General features: G+C 41.9%; 6 protein-coding genes and 1 long non-coding RNA gene across 7 annotated transcripts; 6 read left to right on the top strand and 1 right to left on the bottom strand.

Annotated features, from left to right (window-relative positions):
- Positions 1-1,083: 1,083 nt before the first annotated feature.
- On the top strand, positions 1,084-1,883 carry LOC115532383 (histone H1-like). Its single transcript, XM_030342158.1, has one exon. The coding sequence runs from the start codon at positions 1,170-1,172 to the stop codon at positions 1,791-1,793; it is 624 nt and encodes a 207-aa protein (XP_030198018.1). The 5' UTR covers positions 1,084-1,169; the 3' UTR covers positions 1,794-1,883.
- A 1,325-nt stretch (positions 1,884-3,208) lies between these two features.
- On the top strand, positions 3,209-4,769 carry LOC115532401 (histone H2A). Its single transcript, XM_030342180.1, has one exon. It carries the CDS (start codon positions 3,882-3,884, stop codon positions 4,263-4,265), a length of 384 nt encoding a protein of 127 aa, XP_030198040.1. The 5' UTR covers positions 3,209-3,881; the 3' UTR covers positions 4,266-4,769.
- Positions 4,770-5,493: 724 nt separating this feature from the next.
- LOC115532422 (histone H2B 1/2) lies at positions 5,494-6,030 on the top strand. The gene has a single exon (XM_030342201.1). The coding sequence runs from the start codon at positions 5,496-5,498 to the stop codon at positions 5,868-5,870; it is 375 nt and encodes a 124-aa protein (XP_030198061.1). The 5' UTR covers positions 5,494-5,495; the 3' UTR covers positions 5,871-6,030.
- A 1,652-nt stretch (positions 6,031-7,682) lies between these two features.
- On the bottom strand, positions 7,683-8,999 carry LOC115532430 (uncharacterized). The gene is made up of 3 exons (XR_003974034.1): positions 8,844-8,999; positions 8,599-8,691; positions 7,683-8,186 (listed from the first exon to the last, which is right to left on the bottom strand). It is a non-coding gene; the product is annotated as an uncharacterized LOC115532430 (long non-coding RNA).
- A 2,253-nt stretch (positions 9,000-11,252) lies between these two features.
- Positions 11,253-11,879, top strand: LOC115532411 (histone H2B 1/2-like). The gene has a single exon (XM_030342189.1). It carries the CDS (start codon positions 11,283-11,285, stop codon positions 11,658-11,660), a length of 378 nt encoding a protein of 125 aa, XP_030198049.1. The 5' UTR covers positions 11,253-11,282; the 3' UTR covers positions 11,661-11,879.
- A 1,677-nt stretch (positions 11,880-13,556) lies between these two features.
- Positions 13,557-14,653, top strand: LOC115532376 (histone H1). The gene has a single exon (XM_030342145.1). It carries the CDS (start codon positions 13,606-13,608, stop codon positions 14,236-14,238), a length of 633 nt encoding a protein of 210 aa, XP_030198005.1. The 5' UTR covers positions 13,557-13,605; the 3' UTR covers positions 14,239-14,653.
- Positions 14,654-15,848: 1,195 nt separating this feature from the next.
- On the top strand, positions 15,849-17,206 carry LOC115532391 (histone H2A-like). The gene has a single exon (XM_030342169.1). The coding sequence runs from the start codon at positions 16,185-16,187 to the stop codon at positions 16,629-16,631; it is 447 nt and encodes a 148-aa protein (XP_030198029.1). The 5' UTR covers positions 15,849-16,184; the 3' UTR covers positions 16,632-17,206.
- Positions 17,207-27,236: the final 10,030 nt, after the last annotated feature.

The following is a 27,236-nucleotide window of genomic DNA, read 5'->3' as shown; positions in this document are numbered from 1 at the left end:
AGTATACCCTATTGAAATGAAGCACTACCTTAACGTCAATCCATTTTTCCATTAAATATATTTAACTCATACTTATTCCCTTATTCACTTATTTTAGAGCTATATATTATTTCATAGCCGTATTTATTTGATTATTGAATCAAATGGCATTCCATGATAATAGCTTATAGCATTGACTAGCCTATTTAAATCTTTATGCTATATGATTAATGTTATGTCATGATTCATCCATTCTGGGTTTCCTTCTGGATCGTTACATTCTATTGAAAGGCGCTTAATTTCGAGCGTGGGTTGACCAAATAATTTAACGTAACTAGGGATTATTCGATAGATAATTTAATAAATATATCAAAATATATTTAATGCACCTGCCAATATCGACTCAGTTTGGGTTCAATCTAGCCAACATTATTTGTTCATAAAATTGAGTTGAGTAGCCTATTCAAATCCATTTGATCCAGGATGTAAAAGATGATGTGTAATTGGAGACAATAAACGGCAAAAAGCGACAAACGTTCGATACAAACGCAATTTTTCAAACGCAATGGACGAATGTTCCGTACAAACGCATTTTACTCTGCAAAATGTCCAAATGTATTTGAAGTAATCGAATAAATATCATGTAGCCTATTTAAATCCATACAGATGTATGTTTCTGATTGTTGTTGTAGCAGCTATAGGCAAGCCTTCTGACGAGTGTGTTTAACAGCAACTAAATGCGTTAATTGTATCAGAACAACAGAGACTCAGGACATGTTGATCACTGTCAACTGTTGGTCTGAAGTCTTGGTCATTTGAAAAAGAACTTTCCGCATTATGAAAGACTTAATGTATTATTAAAAACAAATCTCAACGAAACCTAAGTGACCATCAACAGGTCACGTCGCAATCTAAGCGTTATTGTAAATAATTGTCGACATCATTGGTACATAAAACCAGGTACGGTTGGAATTTAGCATTTCTTCTTGTAATTTATTAACTACACGTGTCAAATACTGACATCACATTGGAATTTTATGCTGGTAAAGTTAAGGAGGAAACACAAACGAGACGATCATTCCCACCCTGGAGTAATTTTTCAATGGTTGAGTCTGTACGGTTCTCATCGTCTGTATAAGGACAGCCCACAGACCGGATTTACTCACATCTGATACAGAACCTCCGAGAACATGTCTGAAGTAGCGCCTGCCCCTGCTGTTGCCGCCTCCCCGGCGAAAGCCACCAAGAAGAAGCCCGCTGCCCGACCGAAGAGGGTCGGCCCCAGTGTGAGCGACTTGATCGTGAAAGCCGTGGCTGCGTCCAAAGAGCGAAGCGGAGTTTCTCTGCCAGCGCTCAAGAAGACTCTGGCTGCCGACGGCTACGACGTGGAGAAGAACAATTCCCGGGTCAAGGCCGCCGTGAGGAGCTTGGTGTCCAAGGGAACCCTGCTCCAGGCCAAGGGCACCGGAGCGTCCGGATCCTTCAAGATCAGCAAGGAGGCAAAGAAACCCGCCGCCGTCAAGAAGCCCGCCGCCCCTAAAGCCAAGAAGCCCGCCGCCAAGAAACCCGCCGCGGCTAAGAAGGCCGTCACCCCGAAGAAGGTCAAGAAGACCCCAACCAAGAAGGTATCTGTTAAGAAAGCGACCCCGAAGAAGGCAAAGAAGCCAGCCGCAGCTAAGAAGGTTGTGGCCAAGGTTACAAAGAAAACCGTCAAAAGCCCCAAAAAAGCTCCCAAGCCCGTTGCCAAGAAGTCTCCGGCAAAGAAGGCAGCAAAGCCCAAAGCAGCCAAGAAGGCCGCCCCCAAGAAGAAGTAAACTGTCCATTTGAATTCCCCCAAAGGCTCTTTTCAGAGCCACCCACACAACTTTAGGAGCATATTCCAAATGTAGGCCTACTTCTCTACATGTTAAGTTTCTTTAGTCGCCCATATTGTATTACAAAAAATGAGCGACTGCGGTGTTGCGAATGGTTCAATATTTGATGTAATTCATTTATTTACACGCAATATAGTCTTAGGTGGGTTAAAGCCTCCTAAAGCACTTCAACAAACCAACGTGAGGTGCCCATCAACACGTAATAGCCTATGCTATAAACCTAGGCTAGTCAGTTTCAGTCTTACAGTGCTCAAACTGCAGTTTCTGAGTGTATATTATTTATAATACAATGCACAACGGTATTGAGGTTCCAAGACAACTATCCTCACTAACCGTGTATAGTAATAAAATAAATATATTGATAAATTAATACTTGAAGGAACCCTAGGGGAAATCAAAAGAAATAATATATCTGAAAGCCGTAATACGAATAGCTATGTGTAACATCCCTCGGAAGGCGAAATCAAATGCGAAAAGAATCCCCCCCTGAATCAAATGGCCCTGCATTTTACTCATTTGTTTAAATTCCTCAGCATTGTCGTACAAATTCCTATAATATTTGCAATATTGAATGATGCAAATAATAAGTAGGGCCTACTAACATTATATACAAACTAACATTTATTCAAACACTTCATTATCCGCATATCTTGGTGTAAAAGTTAAAGATAAAATGTTATGGTTTCACCCCTCCCCGATTATGCAAAGCGGGACATAACTGGGCGGGCACCAATGTGAGTGCGGGACTCGCGGTTCCTAACTACGTTTTTATAAGGACCAATCAGAGGGTTTGGGTTATCCGGGGGCTGGCTATATAAAAGTTCCACCTAGAGTTTTAACTATCAATCTTTGTAGACGCCTAACCAACATGGCCAGAACCAAGCAGACTGCGCGTAAGTCCACCGGTGGCAAAGCCCCCAGGAAGCAGCTCGCCACCAAGGCAGCACGTAAGAGCGCCCCGGCCACCGGCGGCGTGAAGAAGCCCCATCGTTACAGGCCCGGGACCGTGGCCCTGAGAGAGATCCGTAGGTACCAGAAGTCCACCGAGCTGCTGATCCGCAAGCTGCCCTTCCAGCGCCTGGTGAGGGAGATCGCTCAGGACTTCAAGACCGACCTACGCTTCCAGAGCTCCGCCGTCATGGCTCTTCAGGAGGCCAGCGAGGCTTACCTGGTCGGTCTGTTTGAGGACACCAACCTGTGCGCCATCCACGCCAAGAGGGTCACCATCATGCCCAAAGACATCCAGCTGGCCCGCCGTATTCGCGGAGAACGCGCCTAAACTGACCTACTTCCAAACACCCAAAAGGCTCTTTTCAGAGCCACCTACTTATCTTAAAGAACCATCCCTATCTACTTAGCCATAATGCATCACTACTATCACACACACTAACTAATATCTATTCAAATATTTGAGACGGATATTAAATGATATGCATGTAATGTAAAGATTGCAATGCAAAATGTACCATATGCAGAACATAGTAGGCTATACAATGTTATTGACGTTTAATTTTCAGTTGACTGGAAATAATCTATATCAACCTTTATCATTAATTTTAGATGGTAATGTGATATTTTGATGGAAATGGTCATGTTGAGGGGTTAGGTATGAGGTTGGCGAGAGATAATTTAGGTGCAAGGATAGAGGTGAGATGCTTTAACTTAAGTAGGCTATTAGATATACGGTAAGGAATAAGCATTGTATATAGTTTAGGTATAAGGATGGCTACGTTTTATGTTTGATCAATTATTCATGACTTATTTTCTAATTACTAAGATTCCATCGCTTCCTTGGATAAGAACGTGTCGCGCACATTTTTAGTGTCCTATAGAAATGAAGCCTCCTAGAGCAGGAAGGTTCTATTTCTTATTTTGTTGCTTTTGGCAAAATACTGCCGCCTATTGGCCATGAATCTAAGATATGTTATTGGTCCGTTTTGTATTGTGTGGGCTAGCCAATGAGCAAAGGGCTGGAGGTCTATAAAAACTCCTGTTTGATTTTGAAGCATTTACGCAACGAACTAAAACATGTCTGGAAGAGGTAAAACCGGAGGCAAAGCCAGGGCGAAGGCCAAGACCCGCTCATCCCGTGCAGGACTCCAGTTCCCAGTCGGCCGTGTGCACAGACTCCTTCGTAAGGGAAACTATGCTCACCGCGTCGGTGCCGGAGCTCCCGTCTACCTGGCGGCGGTTCTCGAGTATCTGACCGCTGAGATCCTGGAGTTGGCTGGAAACGCTGCCCGCGACAACAAGAAGACCCGCATCATCCCCCGCCATCTGCAGCTGGCCGTCCGCAACGACGAGGAGCTCAACAAACTCCTAGGCGGAGTGACCATCGCTCAAGGCGGTGTGCTGCCCAACATCCAGGCCGTTCTTCTGCCCAAGAAGACCGAGAAGCCCGCCAAGAAATAGATTATAAATCTTACCTTTAACCCCAAAGGCTCTTTTAAGAGCCACCCAGATTTAACCAAAGAGCTACATCTTTTAAACCGGTCAACGCCACCGCTTTTAAAGTTAACCTAGTTCGTTTAGGTCGGGTTGGAGTCCCCGACGTGGGTTCCAGCGAGACTGTTGATCTTAAAGAAATTGCCCTTTCTATTTTTACTTACTAAAATACCCATTAGCTTTCCTTTTTTATTATCTATATTTACCAGAAAAATACATGATCTGTAAACAGATAAAACGAGGGTTTGAGACCCAATTTCTGTCTGGGTTAGAGTCTGGGTTTGAGGCCCAGAATAAGGCCTTTGGTTTTCCTTTAGGTCGGGTTGGAGTCCCGGCGCGGGTACCAGAGAGACTGTTGATCTGATCTTGAATACATTGCACTTTCTTTTACTTATTTCTTTGCATGTGTTTTCTTTTACTTATCTATTTCATTTTATTGCATGACAATGTTTATGTGAAGCACTTTGAGTCTGCCTTGTGTATGAAAAGAGGTTTATAAAATAAAGTTGCCTTGCCTTAAACTTCTGTGTATTTATTCTTCGCAGACTTTCCATTCTTCATAGCAGCAAAGTGTCGTTAATTGATATCTAATTAGCAATGGCCCCCATGACAGGTTCTCTTCAAAACAAAAAGCAAACTACCACATAATTGGGCTTAGGCCTATGTGTACAAACACTGAGGATTTATTTATATTACCAACTCTTGAGCTGGTTGGGTGAAAGTCGGAATGTCTGTACTTGTACTAACCACTGATCATAGGCATGATAATTGTTTAGGTAAACCGCTACATTTAAAAGGTTTTTGCAAATGTAATATAGCTTACTTGGCCGGTTAGGAAAGAGGAGTTCAAAACGGTTAGGAAGAGCAAGAGCTAGAAGCCGAAGTAATATATTAGGCTATTACTGTTTTTCGAACTTGAGTTAAATATGTAGTTTGATTATGTTTGGGTTTCGTCATAAATAAATATAATATAAGACAAATATAAGCCCCTGTGCAGTTGTGGCTAGGACGAACTATTCATAAACGACAGTGGCGTTTCAAAATATCGGCGCGCTGTTGCAGATCAGCTCCCAACTGAAATTGGGAGTCGGGTATTCTAGCCAATCACGTAAACGGACGAACCCCTTTTGATTTGAATCCGCCTCCTATAAATATGGCCGTCCGACGAAAGCCAGGATATTCGCATCCTATTTCAACATGCCTGAGGTAGCAAAACCCGCGCCCAAGAAGGGCTCCAAGAAGGCCGTCTCCAAGACCGCAGTTAAGGGCGGCAAGAAGCGCCGCAAGACCAGGAAGGAGAGCTATGCCATCTACGTCTACAAGGTGCTGAAGCAGGTCCACCCCGACACCGGCATCTCCTCCAAGGCGATGGGGATCATGAACTCCTTCGTCAACGACATCTTCGAGCGTATCGCCGGTGAGGCCTCCCGCCTGGCTCACTACAACAAGCGCTCCACCATCACCTCCAGGGAGATCCAGACCGCCGTCCGCCTGCTGCTCCCCGGTGAGCTGGCCAAGCACGCCGTGTCTGAGGGCACCAAGGCGGTGACCAAGTACACCAGCTCCAAGTAGCCTTCACCATTCAACTAAACAAACGGTCCTTTTAAGGACCACCCAAATGCATTCTTAAGAGCTACTCCACGCTGTATTAAGATGCCAATGCTGAATTTATTCCGTGTTGTGGGACTAGTTGCATTAGTATCAAGGCTAATTAAACGGATGCTAGAATACACGGCAGCACAAATTATTTCTGAAACTTTTTATTAATTGACCTATTTAAGTCAATTAATTACTTGGGTCCATTAGCGTGAGGTGTTTGTAGGACACTCCCAACTAAAGGGTCATCAGAATCACGTGGCTCTGATCTAGTTTTTCGGATAACTAGCTTCTGTATTTTGTAATAACACAACTTTTTTTACCTTGTATTTCTTTCAAATTATGCGCTATTACTACCTAATTAAAATAGCGTCTTATATAACTGGCTCTGTTAGAACCATGCTGAGCTCTTCTGAATGCGACCGTACGCTGAAGACAGATTCCATTGAGCTCAGTCGCCATTTCAATTCAATTACATTTTATTTGTATAGCCCTTAATCACCATTACAGTCTCAAAGGGCTTAACAGGCCAAATATTTGTGACACCCCCCTTTACCCATGCCCCCACACGGGCAAGAAAAAACTCCCTTGAATCAGCAAGGAAGAAATCTTGAGAAGAAACGCAGTGTAGGGGATCCCTTCTTCCAGGGATGGTCAGGAGTGCAATGGGTGCCACAATTGACATACAGGTAAATACATGCCCATCATATAAAAATGGTGATGGGGTTCTGGCCGGTAATCCATGAGGAGAGTCGAGGCATCCAGTCCAGCACCCGCAACACGCTAGAACAGACAGAATAGTGAATTAGAACGGTAAAGTACATAGTGGGAATGTATAATGTATTAAGAAAAGCACAAGCAAACAGAGTGGTCTTCACTTCGCATCTGTTTTCACACTCCAAATGCAAGATTGTAGGGGTGCGTTTTGAGCTTCCCTTTGAATAACTCCACAGAGTCAGCTTCCCTGATCGCTGATGGCAGCCTATTCCATAGGAAGGGGGCTCGATAGGCAAACGCTCTCTGTCCAGCCGATTTCTTTTTAACCTTCGGCAGTGAAAGAAGGCCGGCTCCCGAAGACCGGAGGGACCGAGAAGGACTATAAGGAATGATCAGGTCCTTCAGGTACGATGGAGATAATCCATGCAAGGCTTTATAGGTTAGCAATAGCACCTTAAAGTCTGATCTAAAAGTTATTGGTAGCCAGTGTAGAGAGGCGAGAATAGGTGTAATATGCGGTCACTTCACGTTATCAATTGTAAACTACGTAGGCCTATCCGAATGGCCACATGTTTTTATTTATTAGGTGGGTAGGCCTATGAACTATGGACATTTCCAGTGAAGTGGAAAACGTACACTGTAAAAGGTAATTAGTTGACCTTACTTAAAAAAAGTATGCAAACTTGTTGCCTCAAAAAAATTAGGCAAAGTAATCTTAAAATTAGTGAGTTAGAAAAGCTTGTTTATTTTAAGTGTGCAGTACTAAATCAAGTAGTACCATTAACACGTTTTTTGTATGATCATGTAATTTAATAGCTATGATTTGTGTTAACTTAATTTTTTCATTTTGTGTGGACTGCTTGATATAAATTTAACCCCACTTAGAATTACTAAATACCTACAACTTAACATTTTTAGTTCGGTTCACTAATTTTTCAAGCTCCCTTTAATTAAGGAAATCAATTTCCTTGTTGCAGCTGCCCAGGTTTGGACAACCTTGCTAGGTTCTTTTCCGACAATATCAAGTAATAACAAGTAACAACTATTTGAAAGGTGTCGCTATTTCCACTATTACCATACCTGCATAACATACAGACTTTAATGCTTCTTTTTTTTTAAATGTTTTTTTTGTTATTGAGATCGTAAATAAGAGAGAATAGTTGCATGACAGCGTCAAACTTTCTATGATAACAGGAGAACATTAATAGCTGCAAAGCTTACAAAGTGCTATTTACAGATGATGGCTCTTTAACCCAGAAGACTGTTCTTCAGAGTTAACAGTTTTGGTGGGAGGTTTTTCTTTCCCAGTCCAAGCATCACAGTCTGAATGAAGTTGAGTGTATTTGCCATGCATTTTGGGTAATCCAGATGTAATGCATATGTAAGCCCAAACAACAGACAAACTGCCTGAGGCAAGTTTTTAGTATGATCCATGACAATACCTCCCTCCAGAATGATGGCAGTGGAGATGGGCTGGAGGTCCACTGAGCTTTGACCCTCGTGAGGACTATCTTCACTGATAACTGTCAGCACACAGACAGTGATGCATTCTAGGGCCTCATCTCTCGCTGTATCCTACAAAGACACACACATTATTCAACATTGCAATTTATGCTATTCTAAAACATTCATTTTTTGTGTTTGCTAGAGAAGATGGCTTTAAATATGTGTTCACACTGGATTGTTACAATATAGCAAACAAAATATATTTAGTATGGTTAAACTACAGCTATGGAGATACAACAAGGTCTATACATTCTTGAACAGTGAAACTGACTTTTCAACCTAGACTCCTACTCCTTAGATTTGAAATGAATGAATGGCTGTTTACATATCCCTCAGATTAGTTGTGCTGGTATAACTATACAAAATACATCAATCACTATACAAAATGTAAATTGAGCAGATATAATTAGATCTTCTATGTCAACACAGGTATAATTTATATTAATGCAGACCAAACTTTTTCTTACGTGCAAGTACTTACAGAGCAGGTCTTGAAGAATTCACTGGAGTCTTCACCGAGTAAAATGGGAATGCCTTTGAGGACAACAGAGCGAAGTACTGTCACGTCTGGTGTCTAATGATACACAGAGAGAGAAAAGACCAGTTAACAGTGTAATTTGCAAGGCACAAGCAGACAGGAAATAAAATAGGTTGGTCTGGATCATCTCATTTAGAACTTGATTGATGAACTATCATACAGATCAGAAGCAAAATGAACCTACTAACCATCCAGCTCATGTGCTGCATCAGCTCACTGAGTTTGTGGCCAACAGCTCCCTTTTTTGTTTTGAAAAGTTCGATGAAACGTGGGGCGTACTGGTCCAGAGCCTCAAAGAAGTGTCCCTCAAGATTCCTACTGGCGATTCGGTTAAACTCAGCAAACACCTGAAAAAGTAGAGAGAGGGGTGGGGTAGGGATGGAGAGGTGGCAGAGGTATTAATATTCCAACAAGTGTTTGGATTTCTAGCCACACACCTTGAATTTCTTCTTGATTGGCATTATTTTATTGGTTGAGAACAAAAATAGCTTACCTGTCTCTCTGTGAAGAGTGCTGGCCATCGTTCAACCATGATCTGTACAGCAGGCTACTTTTTTACAATTTCTTGTCTGGGAATGATTGGTCCATCATTTGTCAAATGAGAATGAGATTGCCATTTGGTTGTTTTTTCTTCATTTCTTCCACGAGAACCATTCTGGCATTTTCAAGGCTTGTTTCATCATGTCCTTTAGGTAAGTTAGGCAGGTAGTTTGATTCACCTTTTTTTTGGCCGTTTGATATTCTTGCTAGAGGATTCTCCCTCTGGGTTGCCTTTCCTTCTTTTGCCTCCATTGATTGCTACATCTTCACATCCAGCTTTTCGAAGCTTTGTGCGATAATTGGCCATCTTAAATTTAAGGCTGTTTTTCCAGCCATACCATCTGTGTGGTCCATGTTCAGAGAGGCAGGGGTGTTTGCTAATCAGTGCTTTTGCAACACTGCTGAAGTCATCATCTTCAGGTTAAGCCTTGAAACTGTACATCCTTTCAGCAAGTTTTGCTAGTATGTCATGCTTCATATCTCTTGGTAGAGTCATACGTGTTACATCTTTCATAAAGGCAAGATCTACCTGTCTGAGTCTATACCCAACATCAACTGAGAAATTGGGTATGTCAAAAAACTCTGGCCACTGTTGTCTTAGCAATGGTGATGCTCCTACAGTCGACAGGATCTCAGTGTCTGCTATGCTGCAATCAGTGTCTGATGGTGTGGCGGGTGATGACAATGCTGTTAAATGGAGAGTCACAAGAGGGATGATTTTGACTGTAGCTCTTTCAGGTAAATCAGTGAGCATTTAATTTGGGGAACCACAAGGGAGTTTACAAAGAGAGAGCTTTTATACAAAAAAAACGGGGGGCTCGGAGCTGTGGACCTGGGGCTAAAATTAAGAATTGCATTTTGTAAAAACATTGCATCTGGTTTTAAAAGAAAGGCTGTTTGGATAGATGAGGCCTTGAGCTGGACCAAAAAGAGGGGTCGTGCTAGAAGTTCACTGCCTTATTTTAAAGTAATGTATGATGATCTTAATAGAGAAATCGGTACATCTGAATATTGACTGGCTTGGAACGCCCAGTAAAAATATATATATTATTGTGTGCAATGACTTATATGGTGACATTTTCCCCTATAAATATCTAGAGGATACTGAAAAGCAGATGTGTCTGAAAACATTTGGAGCAAAACTATATCTGAAAAAAAGAAGACGTAATGTGGCTGGTCTCAGTCAGGAGACTAGCAGTTAGAGCAGTGGTAAAGTGGAGCTGTTTCGTTAAAACTGTTAAATGCCCGATTCATAATTGTGATGAAGATGAATCAGTTGAGCACCTGCTTGTAGACTGCCAGAGATCACAGTATAGCACAGTATACCAAGGTAGAAATAAAGATCCTTTGGGCAGGGGGAAACTTTTTGTTTCCCTCCCATTCTTTCTTTTTTTTAAAACTGCATTATATTGTTTACTCCAGTTACTCTTCAACTTCCTTCACTTGATTTAAACATTTCTTTACGTCTGTAACTATCTGGCTTTACTAAAACATTTTCAACCTCACTTCGCACTGAAGCTCATTGTTAGATTTAAGATAAAGCATTTGGATTTAGCAATTATATTTATAGAAATGTAGAATTCGATTTAGGATTTATATTTAGCTTTGATTTAGGATTTATATTTATATATACGATTGAGCATTTTGATTTAGTATTAAGATTTAGAAACAAGATTTGGATAGAATTGTATTTTTAGCTTAACATTCTAATTGTATACATGTATACAGGAAAATGTAGCAGTGCCTTTTGGGCGGGTGTTTATTTTGCAAAATCTGGGAAAATCACAGCAGGCTTTCACCAGCCAAAGTTTACGAACAGCACTGCATAGAAAAGGCATTGCACGAAACAAAGTAATATGCCAAACCAGTAGACTTGGTATATAGCCCATGTTCCAAAATGGACCTGTGAACAATCTGGATTATGGATCTCAACATCTATTCAATGCATCCGCGCGTTTAAGAAAGCGCATGCGCAGTAACACCGGATATCTCTTAGCCAACCACATAGAGGTAGGTCCACAGCAACATTTGCATGGGACTTGCATTAGGATTCAGAGGGTGACTGAGCATCCGCATCGACTCCAATCATGCCCGATGCTGTAGCAAAACCTGCGCCCAAGAAGGGCTCAAAGAAAGCCGTCTCCAAGACTGCCGTCAAGGGAGGCAAGAAACGCAGAAAGACCAGGAAGGAGAGTTACGCCATCTACGTCTACAAGGTGCTGAAGCAGGTCCACCCCGACACTGGCATCTCCTCCAAGGCGATGGGAATCATGAACTCTTTCGTCAACGACATCTTCGAGCGTATCGCCGGTGAGGCCTCCCGCCTTGCTCACTACAACAAGCGCTCCACCATCACCTCCCGGGAGATCCAAACCGCCGTACGCCTGCTACTCCCCGGTGAGCTGGCCAAGCACGCCGTGTCTGAGGGCACCAAGGCTGTGACAAAGTACACCAGCTCCAAGTAAACTCGACCCACGAATGCAACCCAAACGGTCCTTTTAAGGACCACCCAATTCCGCTTAAAAGAGCCTTCCTCCACTCAATGATCATGTTCTCTACTGGAAATGTTTATAGGCCTACTGACTGATGTATAGGCTTCAATTGTATTTATGTTTTAAAAGGCACGTTGTGACTGGGTTCACTACCTATTTCACAAAAAGTTCAGGACAACACAACTCTGCATTAATAAAAAATGGAAATCTGAAATTTTGCTAAATTGGCTATTTTGTGCCCCTTGGACATTATCACTTAAATTGTCACCCCATATTCACAGTTAATTAACATTGGTTTACTTACTCGGCCTCCCGGCATAAGGCTATATAGAAAATAGATTTCCTCAGGAAAAAAAAACCTTTCAAAACCTATTTTAGCCCAGCTAGAACTTAAAGGAAGAAAACCAATTTAATACTGAATATCCATATCACTGGAGCATGGTACCCCAGTGGTGGTCTTGCTAAGACTCAATACCAGTGGGTGCTCCTGAGCTTGCCACTCAGTGGTGCATGGGCCTGGATAAATGCGATTGCCCGAAGAGGGCAACAAAAACAGTTGGTCGCCTCTACTAAAATAACATTTCCATTGAGTATGGTTTTCAGGTTCAGTTTTTGTGTCGGCCGCCGCCGGGCCTTGGAAGAAGCACTCGGAGATCACAAAACAAATGCTGCCTCCATTTACAGCAGAGTGGAACGTTTACATTGTATTTTGGGAGGATGGCAAAAACAGATTTAGTTTTTCAAAAAACGTATTTTATTAACAGTGATATTACTATGATGATCATGGTCATATATAACACTACCACGTTTAAAAAATGTATACAGCACATGGTTTTGGGTGCACTGGCTGTTTCATGTCGAATCAAACTCTAAGATAATAACTTGTTCAAGGAAGGAGGGGTTACATGTTATCCTCATATTTTGAGGATACTATTCTTTTAGTTTTATTATGGATGTCCTGCCTATGCTATATATACATTTATTGTGATAATCTACAAGTACCAATCCCTAAATATTGTTATTGTTATTCATCTGAAGCTTATGATAGGCCCTTCAAAATATGAATACCATTTTATTTGTAGGATACAGCAAGTGTGGATTTTTTTGGTCGACCACATATTCACGCTTTAATTCATGCTATAAAACCAAAATTGAGGCGTTAATTATTTTGCCATGTCTCCAAACAAGCTCATTTCAATCATCTTGAATAGTAGGCCTACAACATGCACATTCAAAGAATCACATTTGCCTAAAATAAGACCATGTTTCTTCATAATTTGTTTAAACTCGTTGATGAGGAAAGAATGCCTGCAATGTATTTGTAACAACACTCAAAACGTATATAAAAAACATCTAAAAGCAAAAATTATAAGAGGAATCTATGTGTATAATGAGCTGGCTGGTATACAGCAAGCCTTTACTACCGCGTGTGTTTACCAGCTACTTTCTACGCGCTTTTTAATGTAAAGTACAGACACACGGGATATGTTGCTCGCTGCCAATTGTTAATCAGAAGTGTGTGTCATATAAAAAAGGATTGTCTGCATTATTAGAATAGAAAGGCATTATTAAAAACAGATATCCGAGAAAACAGATTGATACCAAAATCACGTCACGTGTAGAGATACGGTTTTTTAGAAATATTTTCGACATCCATGGCGCTTACAGCTCTGCAAGGTTCAACATAAACATCTCTTCTTGTAGTTTGTTAACGAGAAGTGTAAAATAATGATATCGTGTGTAAGTTATAGCTCGATAAAAATGAGGAGGAAACACAAACGACACATCTTTCTCCCTCACAGCAAAACTCCTCACCAGTTGAGTCTGTACGGTTCTCACTGCGTGTATAAGGACAGCCCACAAGCGCCAGTCAGGCAATACTCAGTTTCAAACTCTTGATAGTAAACCAACCGAGAAGATGACTGAAGTTCCTCCAGTAGCTGCTGCCGCCGCACCGGCGAAAGCGACCAAGAAGAAGGCGGTGGCCAGGCCGAAGAAGGTCGGACCCAGTGTCAGCGATCTGATCGTGAAAGCCGTGTCCGCTTCCAAAGAGAGAAGCGGAGTTTCTCTGCCAGCACTTAAGAAGGTTTTGGCCGCCGATGGCTACGATGTGGAGAAGAACAACACCCGCATCAAGGTCGCCATCAGAAGCTTGCTGGAAAAGGGAACCCTGGTCCACACCAAGGGCATCGGAGCATCTGGGTCTTTCAAGATCAGCAAGGACGCAAAGAAGCCAGCGGCGAAGGCTGCTGCCCCTAAAGCCAAGAAGGCTGCTGTCAAGAAGCCCGCCGCCGCCGTCAAGAAGGCTACCCCAAAGAAAGCCGTAGCAAAGAAGACCTCCGTGAAGAAAATTACTACCCCCAAGAAGGCGAAGAAACCCGCTGTGGCCAAGAAGGCGGTGGCGAAGAAGAGCCCCAAGAAGGTGGTGGCCAAGAAGGTAGCAGCCAAGAAGAGCCCCAAGAAGGCACCCAAGCCCGTCGCAAAGAAATCCCCGGCGAAGAAGGCGGCCAAGCCCAAAGCAGCGAAGAAGGCAGCCCCCAAGAAGAAGTAGATGATCACATTTAGTTTTTGTTGAAAACCCCAAAGGCTCTTTTAAGAGCCACCCACCTGACTCAAAGAGCACAAATCCTATGAAACGACCATCCATTAATGTTATATGTTATGATTTTATAAATCGAGGTTTTTCACTATTTAGTGCAGAAATGTAGTGGTGGGTGTTTCGTTGGACCCTATTAAATAGGGTGCCACGAATATATAAATCCTACAACAATCGTAATTTTTGTTGATATTTGTTAGCCTAACCTTTATAAAATAGGGTCCATGATGAAACTGCACCAACCTTAACCTACGTTAATGTTACTTTAGCTTCTCGCCGGAAAAACGTGACAATTATTTCCATTACAAAGTAGCACAGGTAGCAACTATTACACATTTGCCCTCAATAAACAATGTCATTCAAATAATGATTTATAAGAGTATAGCCTACTAAACAGAAAACGTTCCGTGTTCTGTAAACATAACTATCTCCACATTAAGTTTATGTTTATTTATTTATTTATTTTTTCCACAATGTCTTGTTTTTTTTAAACGATTTATGATGACTATATGCTCTGTAAGGTGACCTTGGGTGTCTTGAAAGGCGCCTCTAAATTCAATGTATTATTATCCTATTATTATTATGGCTTCGGAGTTAACAGTAGACGATTGTAGAAATAGATTGTAGACGGATGTAGAAATACTAACTTTGCTCTGTTTACTCAATGTATTGTGTTAAACTTTATTTCAAAATAAGACGTTAGATCACGGTATTCAAAATTCAAATATAAAAGGCGGGAATGGTATGACCTGATTATGAACACACTAGCTGGGCGTGTGAGGAAATACAATGGGACCCAGCGCCTATTCGCTGTCAGCGTCTTTCCAATGACCAATCAGCGTGTGGCAGTGTCCCGGGGCTGGCTATATAAACCCTTGCTCTACTGCGTAAAGTTACCCTTCAAACCTTGAAAACTTTGCAGAAATGGCTAGAACCAAGCAGACAGCGCGTAAATCTACCGGTGGCAAAGCCCCAAGGAAGCAGCTCGCCACCAAGGCTGCCCGCAAGAGTGCCCCGGCTACCGGCGGTGTCAAGAAGCCCCATCGTTACAGGCCCGGGACCGTGGCCCTGAGAGAGATCCGTAGGTACCAGAAGTCCACCGAGCTGCTGATCCGCAAGCTTCCCTTCCAGCGCCTCGTGAGAGAAATTGCCCAGGACTTCAAGACCGACCTCCGCTTCCAGAGCTCCGCCGTCATGGCTCTTCAGGAGGCTAGTGAAGCCTACCTGGTCGGTCTGTTCGAGGACACCAACTTGTGCGCCATCCACGCCAAGCGTGTCACCATCATGCCCAAGGATATCCAGCTCGCCCGCCGTATCCGTGGAGAACGCGCCTAAAAGTGTCTAACGACCTACCCACAACGGCTCTTTTAAGAGCCACCCACATATCTTTAAAGACAATAAGACCTTGCTTGAATCCAATGGTTGGGTTTTATAAAGCCAAATATAATCATAAGATCAATGCGTCAAAACGTATTGATGGGCAATTATGACTTGTTGCCATTTTTCCAATACAAAGTGCTGCGAGAGCTGACCCATGATGTCCTTTATACATTATCTGTTTTAATTGTTAGGATGTCATCAAAGTACAGAATGTTTCAATGCTAAATTAACTTTATATAGAAGCGTGAAAGATTTTTTTGTACTATACATCAAAATACAGTTGGCTATTCGGATTTCTGATATTAACAAAGAGCAGGTTTTAGTTATAATAGTACATTAATATGTAGTTTTTGATCAGTTTTCTTATTAAATATTGGGCCTCTGAATTAAAGCCTCTCACCAATAATGTAAATCCTCTAATGCTGCCACCTGCTGGCCATTTTTCGGTAGACCTAAAATGTTCTCGCACGTGATTGGTCCATTTATTTCAAATTTACAATGGCCAATGAGCAGAGACCTGAATGGTAGATAAAAGCGGGACGCGGGTACGTCCGGTACTTGTGCTTTATTTGAAACAAGTAATAATGTCAGGAAGAGGCAAAACCGGTGGCAAAGCCAGGGCTAAGGCCAAGACCCGCTCGTCCCGCGCTGGGCTCCAGTTCCCCGTCGGCCGTGTTCACAGACTTCTCCGCAAAGGCAATTATGCTCATCGCGTCGGTGCCGGTGCTCCCGTCTATCTGGCTGCTGTGCTCGAGTATCTGACCGCTGAGATCCTGGAGTTGGCTGGAAACGCTGCTCGTGACAACAAGAAGACCCGCATCATCCCCCGCCATCTGCAGCTGGCCGTCCGCAACGACGAGGAGCTCAACAAACTCCTTGGTGGAGTGACCATCGCTCAGGGCGGTGTGTTGCCAAACATCCAGGCCGTCCTTCTGCCCAAGAAGACGGAGAAACCCGCTAAGAAGTAAATTCTATAAGAATTGTAAACCAAAAGGCTCTTTTAAGAGCCACGCATATTCTTTCTTAAGAGCTTTATTTCTTGAACCAAACGGGTATGCTATAATGAACTTATTGGCACCCACATACCGGAACGGTGTCGGTTTAACTCGGCCTACTTGTTATGTAGGCCTGTAGACGTTCCTTGCTGACTCTATGAACGTCAGCAATATTGACACGTTCTGATCGAGTTTTTGAATGGATTTCAAGAGGTCAGATTAGCTTAAAGTTGTTCCATTGACTCGCACTTTCCCTCCATTTTATTCTCTTCGTAGGATGCATTTTGGAGGGGAGTTGGACTTAAAACATCCTTAGTAGGCTTATGTACTGTTTAAGTTCAAGTTTTAAACAATTTGGTCTCGTAAGATATACGTTCTTGTCCTGTTTGCTCGGCACAGAAAATTCTATGTACTCATCAACCTAGGCAATGCCCTCATATTCTATTGTGCCCTCTTAATAATGCTGGGTAAAGACTGAAACAAAGCATGTAACCAGTGGCGACTGGTCATTGGGGGCACGTGGGGCTCGGCCCCACCTACTCGCACAAGAAAAAGAAATCAGAAAATGAAAATAAATATCTTTTATAGATATATATTGAAAAAATAATCTCCCCAGAAAGTACTGTAAAATAATAAGTTTGGCGCTTTTATTTCATTTTTAGTCGACCCTGGCTTGCTTCCTCCGGCTGAGTTCATCTGGAGGGGCAAGAGGGGCTCTAGCCCCTTCTGCCCAATGTAATGTGTATTGGACTTGAGAAACTGAAATGCGCATGCTCAGCGTGTTTCTATGGAAGCATATATGTAGCAAAATTCAAATGGCAATGCAATTTGGAATTACATTATCCATTTGACAATTCAATATGCAATTTAATAATGTTATTTGTAAATACGTTATTCAAAGTGTATTTTAACATGCAAAGTGACAATGCAATCCTCAATTAAATTTGCAAAAGTTATAACAATACAAATAGAATAAAATTTTGTCAAATTCTTTGAGTTCCTTTATACAAATTGAAAAGCTATAGCGTCCCCGTGATTGCAATCCACTTCGCCACGCTCCGTGTGTCGCGATATTCAAATGACATTTCAATCCGCAAAACGGAATCCAAAACGGAATCCAAAGAGGGAATCCAAAGAGGAATCCAAAACGGAATCCAAAGAGGAATCCAAAAAGTCAATATGCAAAGTGGCAAACGTATCAGCCAATCAGCGTCTGGGCGGGAACTACGTCACTTGCTCGTAATTTCCTTGTTCACTTCTAGTTCGTATGTGTCAGGTCCATGGTCACCAATGGCATAGACCGCGGAACGTGTTTGAACAAGGGGGGGCCACAATCGCAAGAGGGGGTCACCAACATTTTACCAACATTTTAGGTCCGACATTATCCATAGCCAAGGCTATGCACGGTATACGAGGACACGCACGTAATGCCATCAGTCACGTCAGCCAGCACAGAACAGCGCAGAATAAAATGCACAAGAAAGGTACCTCGGTGGTCGGTGGTAACGCAACTGAAACTGCTTGCTTGTACCAGTACTAAAGAGAGAGAGAGAGAGAGAGAGAGAGAGAGAGAGAGAGAGAGAGAGAGAGAGAGAGAGAGAGAGAGAGAGAGGGAGAGAGGGAGAGAGGGAGGGAGGGAGGGAGGGAGGGAGGGAGGGAGGGAGGGAGGGAGGGAGAGAGAGGGAGAGAGAGGATGCGGATGCACATCACTTTGCCAGGATGATTTTACTTTAAATGTCCAAACAGCCAACAACACTAATAACCCAAGTCCAAAATATGCCAGCACAGAAGTGCGCAAATTGCCATAACAGTCAACACAGCACAGAAGGCTAGCCTACATAGATGAATCAATGGTCATGACTTAAGCCCACAACATGCCAGCACATAACTGTGCAGAATAAAATGCTCAATCAGCCAACAATACACAACAAAAGCACCACAGTAAGATGTTAACTCAACATAAACTCACTTGTATCAGTACAATGCAGTATAAAAACATTGAACAAAGAAGAGTGCACACGGCGGTGCTAATAAAACCATTGACCTACGCTTAAAACTTCCCAAAGGCCTGCCTGCGTCTGTCATTGGCCTGCACGAACTCCTTAGCGATGGCTGTCATGTCGATGTCCTCCAGAATGTCACGGTGAATATGGCAGTTCATCAAGTCATTCAGTCTTTTTTGTGTCATTGTGGATCGGAGGTATGATTTCAGTCGACGAAGTGTGGAAAACGAACGCTCTACTTCTTTCGCGCGATTTTCAGTGCTGCGCAGTTATAGGTCTACATTTTGCAACATTCATGCATGACGTGTGACGTGAACAATATTGGTTTAGAAATACCATTGATTAAATTATTACAGCATGGGTTGTGTTTAAGTTTGATCTTGTCGACAGGTTTTGAGTTGAAAAAAAAACTTGCAGGCCAACATTCATTTATTTTTTTAATAATCATTTCAAAAAGTTACCCGGGCCTCGGCCCCCCTGGCCCGGCCGGTTCCGCGGTCTATGACCAATGGAGATTATTGATACGCTCCGAAGTTTGGCCGATGATGTGGAGAACAATCGTGTTGAAGACACAGATGCACTAGATAGAGTGCGTGTTCTGGGAGATAGGATAGACGACTTATCCTCACTTGTACGTTTTGACAGTGTGGTAAACACAAAGATTTCCGAAGTGCTACAGGCACTGGGTGCGAAACATAGGGTCGGGAGACCCACCGTCTCCACCCACACCCCCTCACCTACAAAGCTCTCAACAACCTAGCCCTCAGTTACCTCTGCGACCTCCTCCAAGATTACACTCCCTCCCGCTCCCTCCGCTCAACCTCTGGACTACTATATGTATCCCCACATCACGACTCATTACGAATGGGTGCCCGGTCATTCAACTTTTCAGCACCCAGGCTCTGGAACTCCCTCCCCCCACACATAAAACAGATACCCTTGGAGACAATAGAAAGTGACGTAGTTCCCGCCCAGACGCTGATTGGCTGATGCGTTTGCCACTTTGCATATTGACTTTTTGGATTCCTCTTTGGATTCCTCTTTGGATTCCGTTTTGCCAAATCTTTTGCAAAGCGTTCGTTTTGCGGATTGAAATGTCCTTTGAATATCGCAACACACGGAGCGTGGCGAAGTGGATTGCAATCACGGGGACGCTATAGCTTTTCAATTTGAATAAAGGAACTCAAAGAATTTGACAACATTTTATTGTATTTTTATTGTTATAACTTTTGCAAATTTAATTGAGGATTGCATTGTCACTTTGCATATTAAAATTCACTTTGAATAACGTATTTACAAATTACATTATGAAATTGCATAATGCATTGTCAATTGCATAACGTAATTACTTATTGAATTGCAAATTGCAAATTGCATTGCCATTTGAATTTTGCTACATATATGCTTCCATATGTTTCTCTGTGGACGGAGATTATTTTACTTCCCCCACTTACTTTAAGTGGGGCTCGCTCTTGGAAGCGGGCCCCTTGTTTTTCACAGTTCATTGGCTGTAGCGTGAGGCACGTGATGAGTCATGACTCGAGTGACCTCCCACCTCACCTCACGTGCCGGGCGCAAGAAGCCCGGTCGCTAAGAAGAGAATGAGATGGATAACTTTGCTAACAAACATGCCGGAGGCACACAAACATGAATGTGGTAGATCATCTATTGGAGCATAGATTTGGGACCCTTAGTCTGGAGGAAAAATTAGAGGTAAAACATCTTATGTCTTGTGCCATTCAGTCTATTTATGTTTTTTCCAGTCTTATGTTCCCACTGCTGGCCTGCGCCTTGTCGTGGTGGCGAGTAGGCTTTAAACCAAGACAGGCCATTCTGAATCTTTTCTTTCACAGCTATTTTGATTTCTTTGATTTCTCCTCCAGGACACTGCTTAGGCCTATGGGAAGTGTACTCCATGGTAAAATGATATTGGGTTCTTATAGTAGCTCTTACAGCTGTTTGCAGTAGTATCATTTTATTCTGAGGTTTACGGAAGCTTAGTTTAAAGTTTAAAAACGTTTAAAAACTATACTTTCATTATTGCAATGTTTTGATGTCAGCAATAAAAGATTAAAAGCTGCACTAATGTACTTTATTAATTGAATATATATATATATATATATATATATATATATATATATATATATATATATATATATATATATATATATATATATATATATATATATATATATATGTATGTATGTATGTGTATATATCTGCTGTCAAGGGCAATCACATTAATGTCAGTTATACCACGGTCTGCGGGAATACTCGATTCTGATTGGATGCAGGGTGTGCATTAACTCCTGATATACGGACACCTGGACAAGTAGTTCCGTCAAATTGTCTGTTTACCGTTCTCAATTAATGCGCTAGCTGGCGTATCGTCTCTAAAATAGTAGTAACCATAGCAACGGGAAACAAAACAAAGCTGAGCGGACTATATTACCTCCCGCTACCTCCCGTTCTAAAGTCGTAGCTATGGCCCGTCCTAATTACTGGAGGAGTGAACAACGTTTCCGTTGCATGAGAACCCAACGGGCGTGTAATGGTGGTTCCGGGTATTAGTCAGACCCTCAGGCGTAACCAGGCAAACAAATGTATGTTTTGTGGAAAACTTTATATTCGGATTGTAAAACGCATGAAAATATAAATTAATGGTCTTAATTTGGTCACCGTTGGTAAGTGACCGTGGTATAAGCGGGATAATGCCCTTCGAGGTGTCCATTATCAGGAATTAATGGACTTCGCGGAGGCAACCGTCCTCCGCTTCGCGTCGGACGGTTCACGCCTCCACGTCGTCCATTAATTCCTGATAATGGACACCTCGTCGGGCATTATCCCTTACTTAACTCACGATTAATCGCAAAAAAATCTATGCTAAATATCCCTTGATTTCTTGGTCCCATTAATTTTTCTCATTTTAATGTTCTTATCAACATGGAAAAGTGCATCGACTTGCCCTGTGCAAATGTTTTTTTATTGATAACATTGGCATATACTGATCAAAACAGGACAATGCAAAAAAATCTTCAGGCTACTGCTTCTTTGTTTTGAGCCCAAAAAAAACAACAACAATAAAATAAATAAATTTCGTTAATCTTGTGATAAAAAATGTAACGCCGTTAAAATGGTTTGCGTCAACGCCGTTAATAACACGTTTATCTGACAGCGCTAATATATATATGATACATGGAGAACAGTCACTTAGTTAAAAAACAAAAAACCCAGCATACTGAATAGTGTTACGGTATATTTTTATTTGTAATGGTTGTGATGGCCCCAGTACCTGCCTGCTGTCCTGGCAGGTGCTTGTGGGTTGAGCTGAGGGCTGAATAGAGAATGGGAAACACAAGCCAGGGCTACAAACAGCATGGTGGGACGCTGACTAGGTAAGACCAATGAAGGGAGCTCAATCTCTATTTTTAAATAATTTTGCTTTTTTATGAAAATTACCAATTTTATTTGTAATATATTAGGGCTGTAACTTTTTCCAAAAATGAGTTTCAAACAAAATTAAAATGCCCCATAATTTGTTTGGATGGATGTCTGTATGCCTGAAAAGCCAGTAGAAACACTAATAAAAGTGAAGGGGTCTACCATTTTTGTTGAATGATATCGGCAGTTTAGACGCCCCAGATGTTGAACTACATTTTTACATACAGTCCTGTGTTGTGTAGGATTGCCGGGATCAGGCGGAGTCAACGTCTACAAAGATCGCCACGGCTGTGAAAATAAACGTGTGACGTCACGAACACTGGTTCGTAATTTTAAAGAATAAAAAATATTAGTCTAGCCCCACCTGTTTTTTACATGTAGAAACGCCACTGCATCTAACCACTGGATGTCAGCAGCATCACAACCAGAAGATAACGACGGGCTAATGCTCCTGTTATGGGAGAAATACTGTGAAAAACAAAATGCATGCCTTACCTCTCCCTGAGTCCCACTCTCAGAGAGGAGAGACTAAAGAGGACCTAGGTAAGTTTACTTTCATGCCACTTAATTGTCTCTGTTCCTTAAAGATCCCATGGCATGAACATTTCTTAATGTGCTAACATAAATATAAGTTCCCCTAGCCTACCTATGCTCCCCCAGTAGCTAGAAATGTCATTGGGTGTAAAACGGGCACTTGGCATTCTGCGCGCCTTTTGAAAAAACAAAGCACACACACACACACACACACACACACACACACACACACACACACACACACACACACACACACACACACACACACACACACACACACACACACACACACACACAGGAATGCTTTTGTCCTTCTGTATGACGACTGTATGGCAAGGGTTTATTCTAGCTATGATTCTTTGAATAGTAATCGCTCAATACTTGTAAGTCTGCCGCTGGTCTTCATTGCTAAGAAAAATGTTATTGTTGAAAGCAGCAGACAGCAACGATGCCTGGTCATCATGAGGATAGACTTCCAATGTCCAAAGACCGGCAGATCCCGGCCTAAGCCTGACGACAGATGGGAGGCAGCACAGTCTGGCGGCTGGGGGATTGACTCCCAGCTGAAAGGTACTGGGGTCCCCTAAATCGACAGCTTAACTATCCTTGAGCGAGAGATGCCTAACCCCTACCTGATCATGAATGAAATTTCCCTGAAATCACCAAGTCTTTTTGGATGAAAGCATTTGCTTCATAAAAATAGTTATAAATTAAATGCATCTAATTTACATAATATTAAATAGCAATATTTCAACATCCCCGCTAGCTTCATGGCTGTAATGGGCTAGGGTAGGTTTCTTATGAGTGCATTTATTGTTTATCGCAAAGTGTCTTTCATGTCCGAAGAGACACACAAAGTGTTTGTGTCTGTAATAACTAGTAATTGTGTTTGTTCACCAACTAATTTAAAAAATAATTTAAAAAAGAAAGGCCTAAGGTTGCGAGCAGGAACTGAAAAATAAGCACCTTAACTACCAAGGGGATTAAAAACATAAAACATACAAAATAAAAATGAATAGCTCCAACATTTTCATATTTTTGATCTCTCTGATTATTAATATGCTGGTATCAGTAATTGTTGGTTATTTTTTTGTCTTTATCCGTTAAAATCAAGCTTTTTGCCCTCCTTTATCAACTGTAATGAATGATATGGGCACAAGAGGGCACCAGAGTACAAACGTAACAATAAAGACTGTGTTCTATATATAATGAATTAATATTGTATTATTAGTGAGAAGGGGAATAGCAGGGAAGCTGGATAGGTAGAAAATATATCTTGATTTATTTTTAATTCATCTTGACGCATCTTTTACATTCATCCTTATCATGGACACTTATTGACACTTCTTTTAAATGCAGCTTCAATATGTGCCATGCAAATGAGGGCAGGATTATGGAGAAACTTGTCTGATTGGTACCGACGTGTTTCAGGTAACATTGTGTGTGTGTGCGTGCGCGTGCGTTTTCTTCACATTATTATTATTATGTGTGGGTGTGCTTATGTGACAGTGGGTGTGTGTGATTGCCCTCGAGCTTGGGCAAGAACTTCCCTTTCCAAAGCTCTGATGCGGTGTTTGAACAGGTCTCTCTCTCTCTCTCTCTCTCTCTCTCTCTCTCTCTCTCTCTCTCTCTCTCTCTCTCTCTCACAATTTTTTAATCATGAGTTGTGGCCTAAGTGCACTGGGTTCATGGCTACCAAGCAGCTGGTTCCCGCTATGCAAATTGATCACTGTGAGATGAGCTTCATAGCAGGCAAATGGAAATGCATTCCACGTGATCGGTGAAGGTCAGATATTGTCGCTTCCTTGCTCCGCCTCCTGCCCAAACATAGTGTTTGACAGGTTGTTCTTGTTCCAACCCAGAAAGATTTGTTTTTATTCAACAGAAGTTGACTGATCTAACAGTTAATATTCATGTTTAATGACTAATGGTTTAATGATAATGAACGCAACATAAGCATTTCAATACGTGTAAAAAAAATGGTTTGAGATTTCCTATATTGCATCATCATTATTTATTGTATGTATACTGAAAAGGAGATTGGCGAACGCATGCACCCCTGGTGGGATGCCATTGTTTAAAACATGTCTGTCAGCTTTAAAATGACTTATCCTTACTCTTTGAGTTCGGTTGGTATAGAATTATATTATTCAGCAAGTAAGAGTCTCCAAGCAATTTAAAAAGTTGCAGGATGTCTGTATTAGCAATACTAAATGTGGAGGAGTCCAACAATTATGTTACCTCTATATCTTTGCACATGCTTTTGGCTTATCCAGGTGTTCATTGCTTGTATGTACTACTTGTATGATTGTCGAAATGCCATCACCCCACCTGGCCTTATATGCAAAACAAGGACTAGTCGTTCACGGAGTAACAGCGTTAGATGATTGCATATGTCTCTCTCCATGGACTTGCTGAGGATGGCTGTGTGGGCAATGGATAAGAAATCCTGCCTTTGTGGCTGCAGTTTTAGAAATGGGGATTATCGTTTATGTTTTCAAAATTATTGGCATACAGTTTATGTCCATGAGTAGCTGGAAAGGTTTGTTAAGCAAATCACCTAGCAGTTAAAACCAGTCTTAAAGGATCCTCCCTCCGAGTCCATCCGGTCCTTAATCCATGTCTGGGTTTACCTTACGAAGAACAGCCTCCGCCTCTGTTGTTGTTATTTGTAATGACTTGTATTTTATGTGCAATTGGGAAGGATTCAGTTACGTCTTGATATTGGTTAAAAAAAAACGTCCCCATGTTCAGGCTTGCGGTCTATTCATATCGCTAGAAGCCTAATACACAACCCCGTACAAGCCTATACATCTGGCTGACCTGGGAAGTATGTAGGAAATGTAGGACAACCCCGTACAAGCCTATACATCTGGCTGACCTGGGAAGTATGTAGGAAATTTGTACATGCTTTGCTCTCCTTTCACAAATTTTAGTTGGGTGAGGTGCGGCTGGATGTACAACACCTAAAAACAGTATACAAGAAGCAAATTTTTTATTTGGTCCAAACTGCCACGTTTTTTATTACTTCTTCCGAAGTGTACTAGGTTATATAAACCTTTAGGTCTCCAAGGAATCGATGAGTACAGAGAGCAAAGATTAAAGAAACACATGGCTACACCCTACCTGTATGTGCCTTCTGATCTTTGAATACTGGATTAGAAAGATCCGATGGAGAGATTAATTGAATGTGGATGGAATAATAAACGGTGTTCTTCCTAAACTAACACTTGTCATTTGACAGAAGGGGAAGACACTTGGGTATGATCCCCAGTCTGTCTGTCATAGATTGAAGCAGACGGGGTTGATATAACAGGTCTTCAGAAGGAACTTGGTGAAGATTAAAAACTTGCTCATTAAAGAGTGACTCATAAGGTTGTCAACATGATCGGAAATACCCTAAGGAGACCTTGAGTCATCACTGTGTGTGTGCGTGTGTGTGTGTGTGTGTGTGTGTGTGTGTGTGTGTGTGTGTGTGTGTGTGTTTGTGTGTGTGTGTGTGTGTGTGTGTGTGTGTGTGTGTGTGTGTGTGTGTGTGTGTGTGTGTGTGTGTGTGTGTGTGTGTGTGTGTGTGTGTGTGTGTGTGTGTGTACATGCATCCTTGTCTCTGAGGCCGGTCGTGTGGCATGATGTATGAGGATTTTGGAGGGATGAGCTGAATGGATCCTGGCACGACCAGCCCTGGTGGCAATGTGTGTGCTTCTGTTCGTTAGAGACTTTGGAGCGAGCTGATTGTTGTCGATTTAAGTGTGTGTGTGTGTGTGTGTGTGTGTGTGTGTGTGTGTGTGTGTGTGTGTGTGTGTGTGTGTGTGTGTGTGTGTGTGTGTGTGTGTGTGGTAATGTTGCTGTACACAAAAGCGAGTAAACTGACTACTTATTCAAAGTACATGAGTAACCAATCAGATCAAGAAGTAAAGCATCTATAATTTTTAATTATAGAAATTTTCCTTTTCTAGACTTGCCAAACGCACCCACAAACCTCCGTTAGCAATATAATTAGGAAAAACGACTTCCTTGTACGATTCTTCAGAAGAACATTCAGAGTTCTTTCCTGCCACAAAAGTTAACAATGGCAATATAGCACTTTCGTCTTTTGGAATCGAAGTGCGTTGGTAAGTTTATGGACCAAGTAAGGATTAATCTGCATACTTTACAAAATATGCAATCACAAAAACCAAAGGGCTATATTGCCATTGTTTACATTCTAAGCCCACAATAAATGCTCTTCAACAGAGTCTGTACAAGAAAGTCATTTTGGCAAATGATGATGTAAAGGATGTTTACGTTTAAGTGAGCGACTACGATGATGGTTTGGTCAACCAGACCAGTCTAGTTTGTTAAAGGCTGTGCAATCATTGAGTACTGATTTATTTTAAGACATGTAGCGTTATTATACATTTATTTTGCTCGGCAAATTAAAGAAGGCCAATTATCACACTGTAGGAGATGGTATATGTTTCCGAAACAAAGTAATGGGTTACATATGTTGGAACAGGGGGTGCACACTCCTGGGACATAAACATACACAACGTCTGGTCTTGTCGTCTGGTCGTTTGAAGCACGCTTTAAGATAATCAATTCCCTTTGGATAAGCTTAATA

The sequence above is a fragment of the Gadus morhua genome, chromosome 2 (genome assembly GCF_902167405.1).
Source record: "Gadus morhua chromosome 2, gadMor3.0, whole genome shotgun sequence".
In the NCBI taxonomy this organism is placed as follows: domain Eukaryota; kingdom Metazoa; phylum Chordata; class Actinopteri; order Gadiformes; family Gadidae; genus Gadus; species Gadus morhua.
The sequence above is the reverse complement of the archived record's forward strand: the minus strand, read 5'-3'. Positions and strand labels throughout refer to the sequence as shown.

Bases quoted from the DNA above. Each gene is read 5' to 3' on its own strand.
- LOC115532383 (XM_030342158.1), top strand. From the start codon at position 1,170: ATGTCTGAAGTAGCGCCTGCCCCTGCTGTTGCCGCCTCCCCGGCGAAA.
- LOC115532401 (XM_030342180.1), top strand. From the start codon at position 3,882: ATGTCTGGAAGAGGTAAAACCGGAGGCAAAGCCAGGGCGAAGGCCAAG.
- LOC115532422 (XM_030342201.1), top strand. From the start codon at position 5,496: ATGCCTGAGGTAGCAAAACCCGCGCCCAAGAAGGGCTCCAAGAAGGCC.
- LOC115532411 (XM_030342189.1), top strand. From the start codon at position 11,283: ATGCCCGATGCTGTAGCAAAACCTGCGCCCAAGAAGGGCTCAAAGAAA.
- LOC115532376 (XM_030342145.1), top strand. From the start codon at position 13,606: ATGACTGAAGTTCCTCCAGTAGCTGCTGCCGCCGCACCGGCGAAAGCG.
- LOC115532391 (XM_030342169.1), top strand. From the start codon at position 16,185: ATGGTAGATAAAAGCGGGACGCGGGTACGTCCGGTACTTGTGCTTTAT.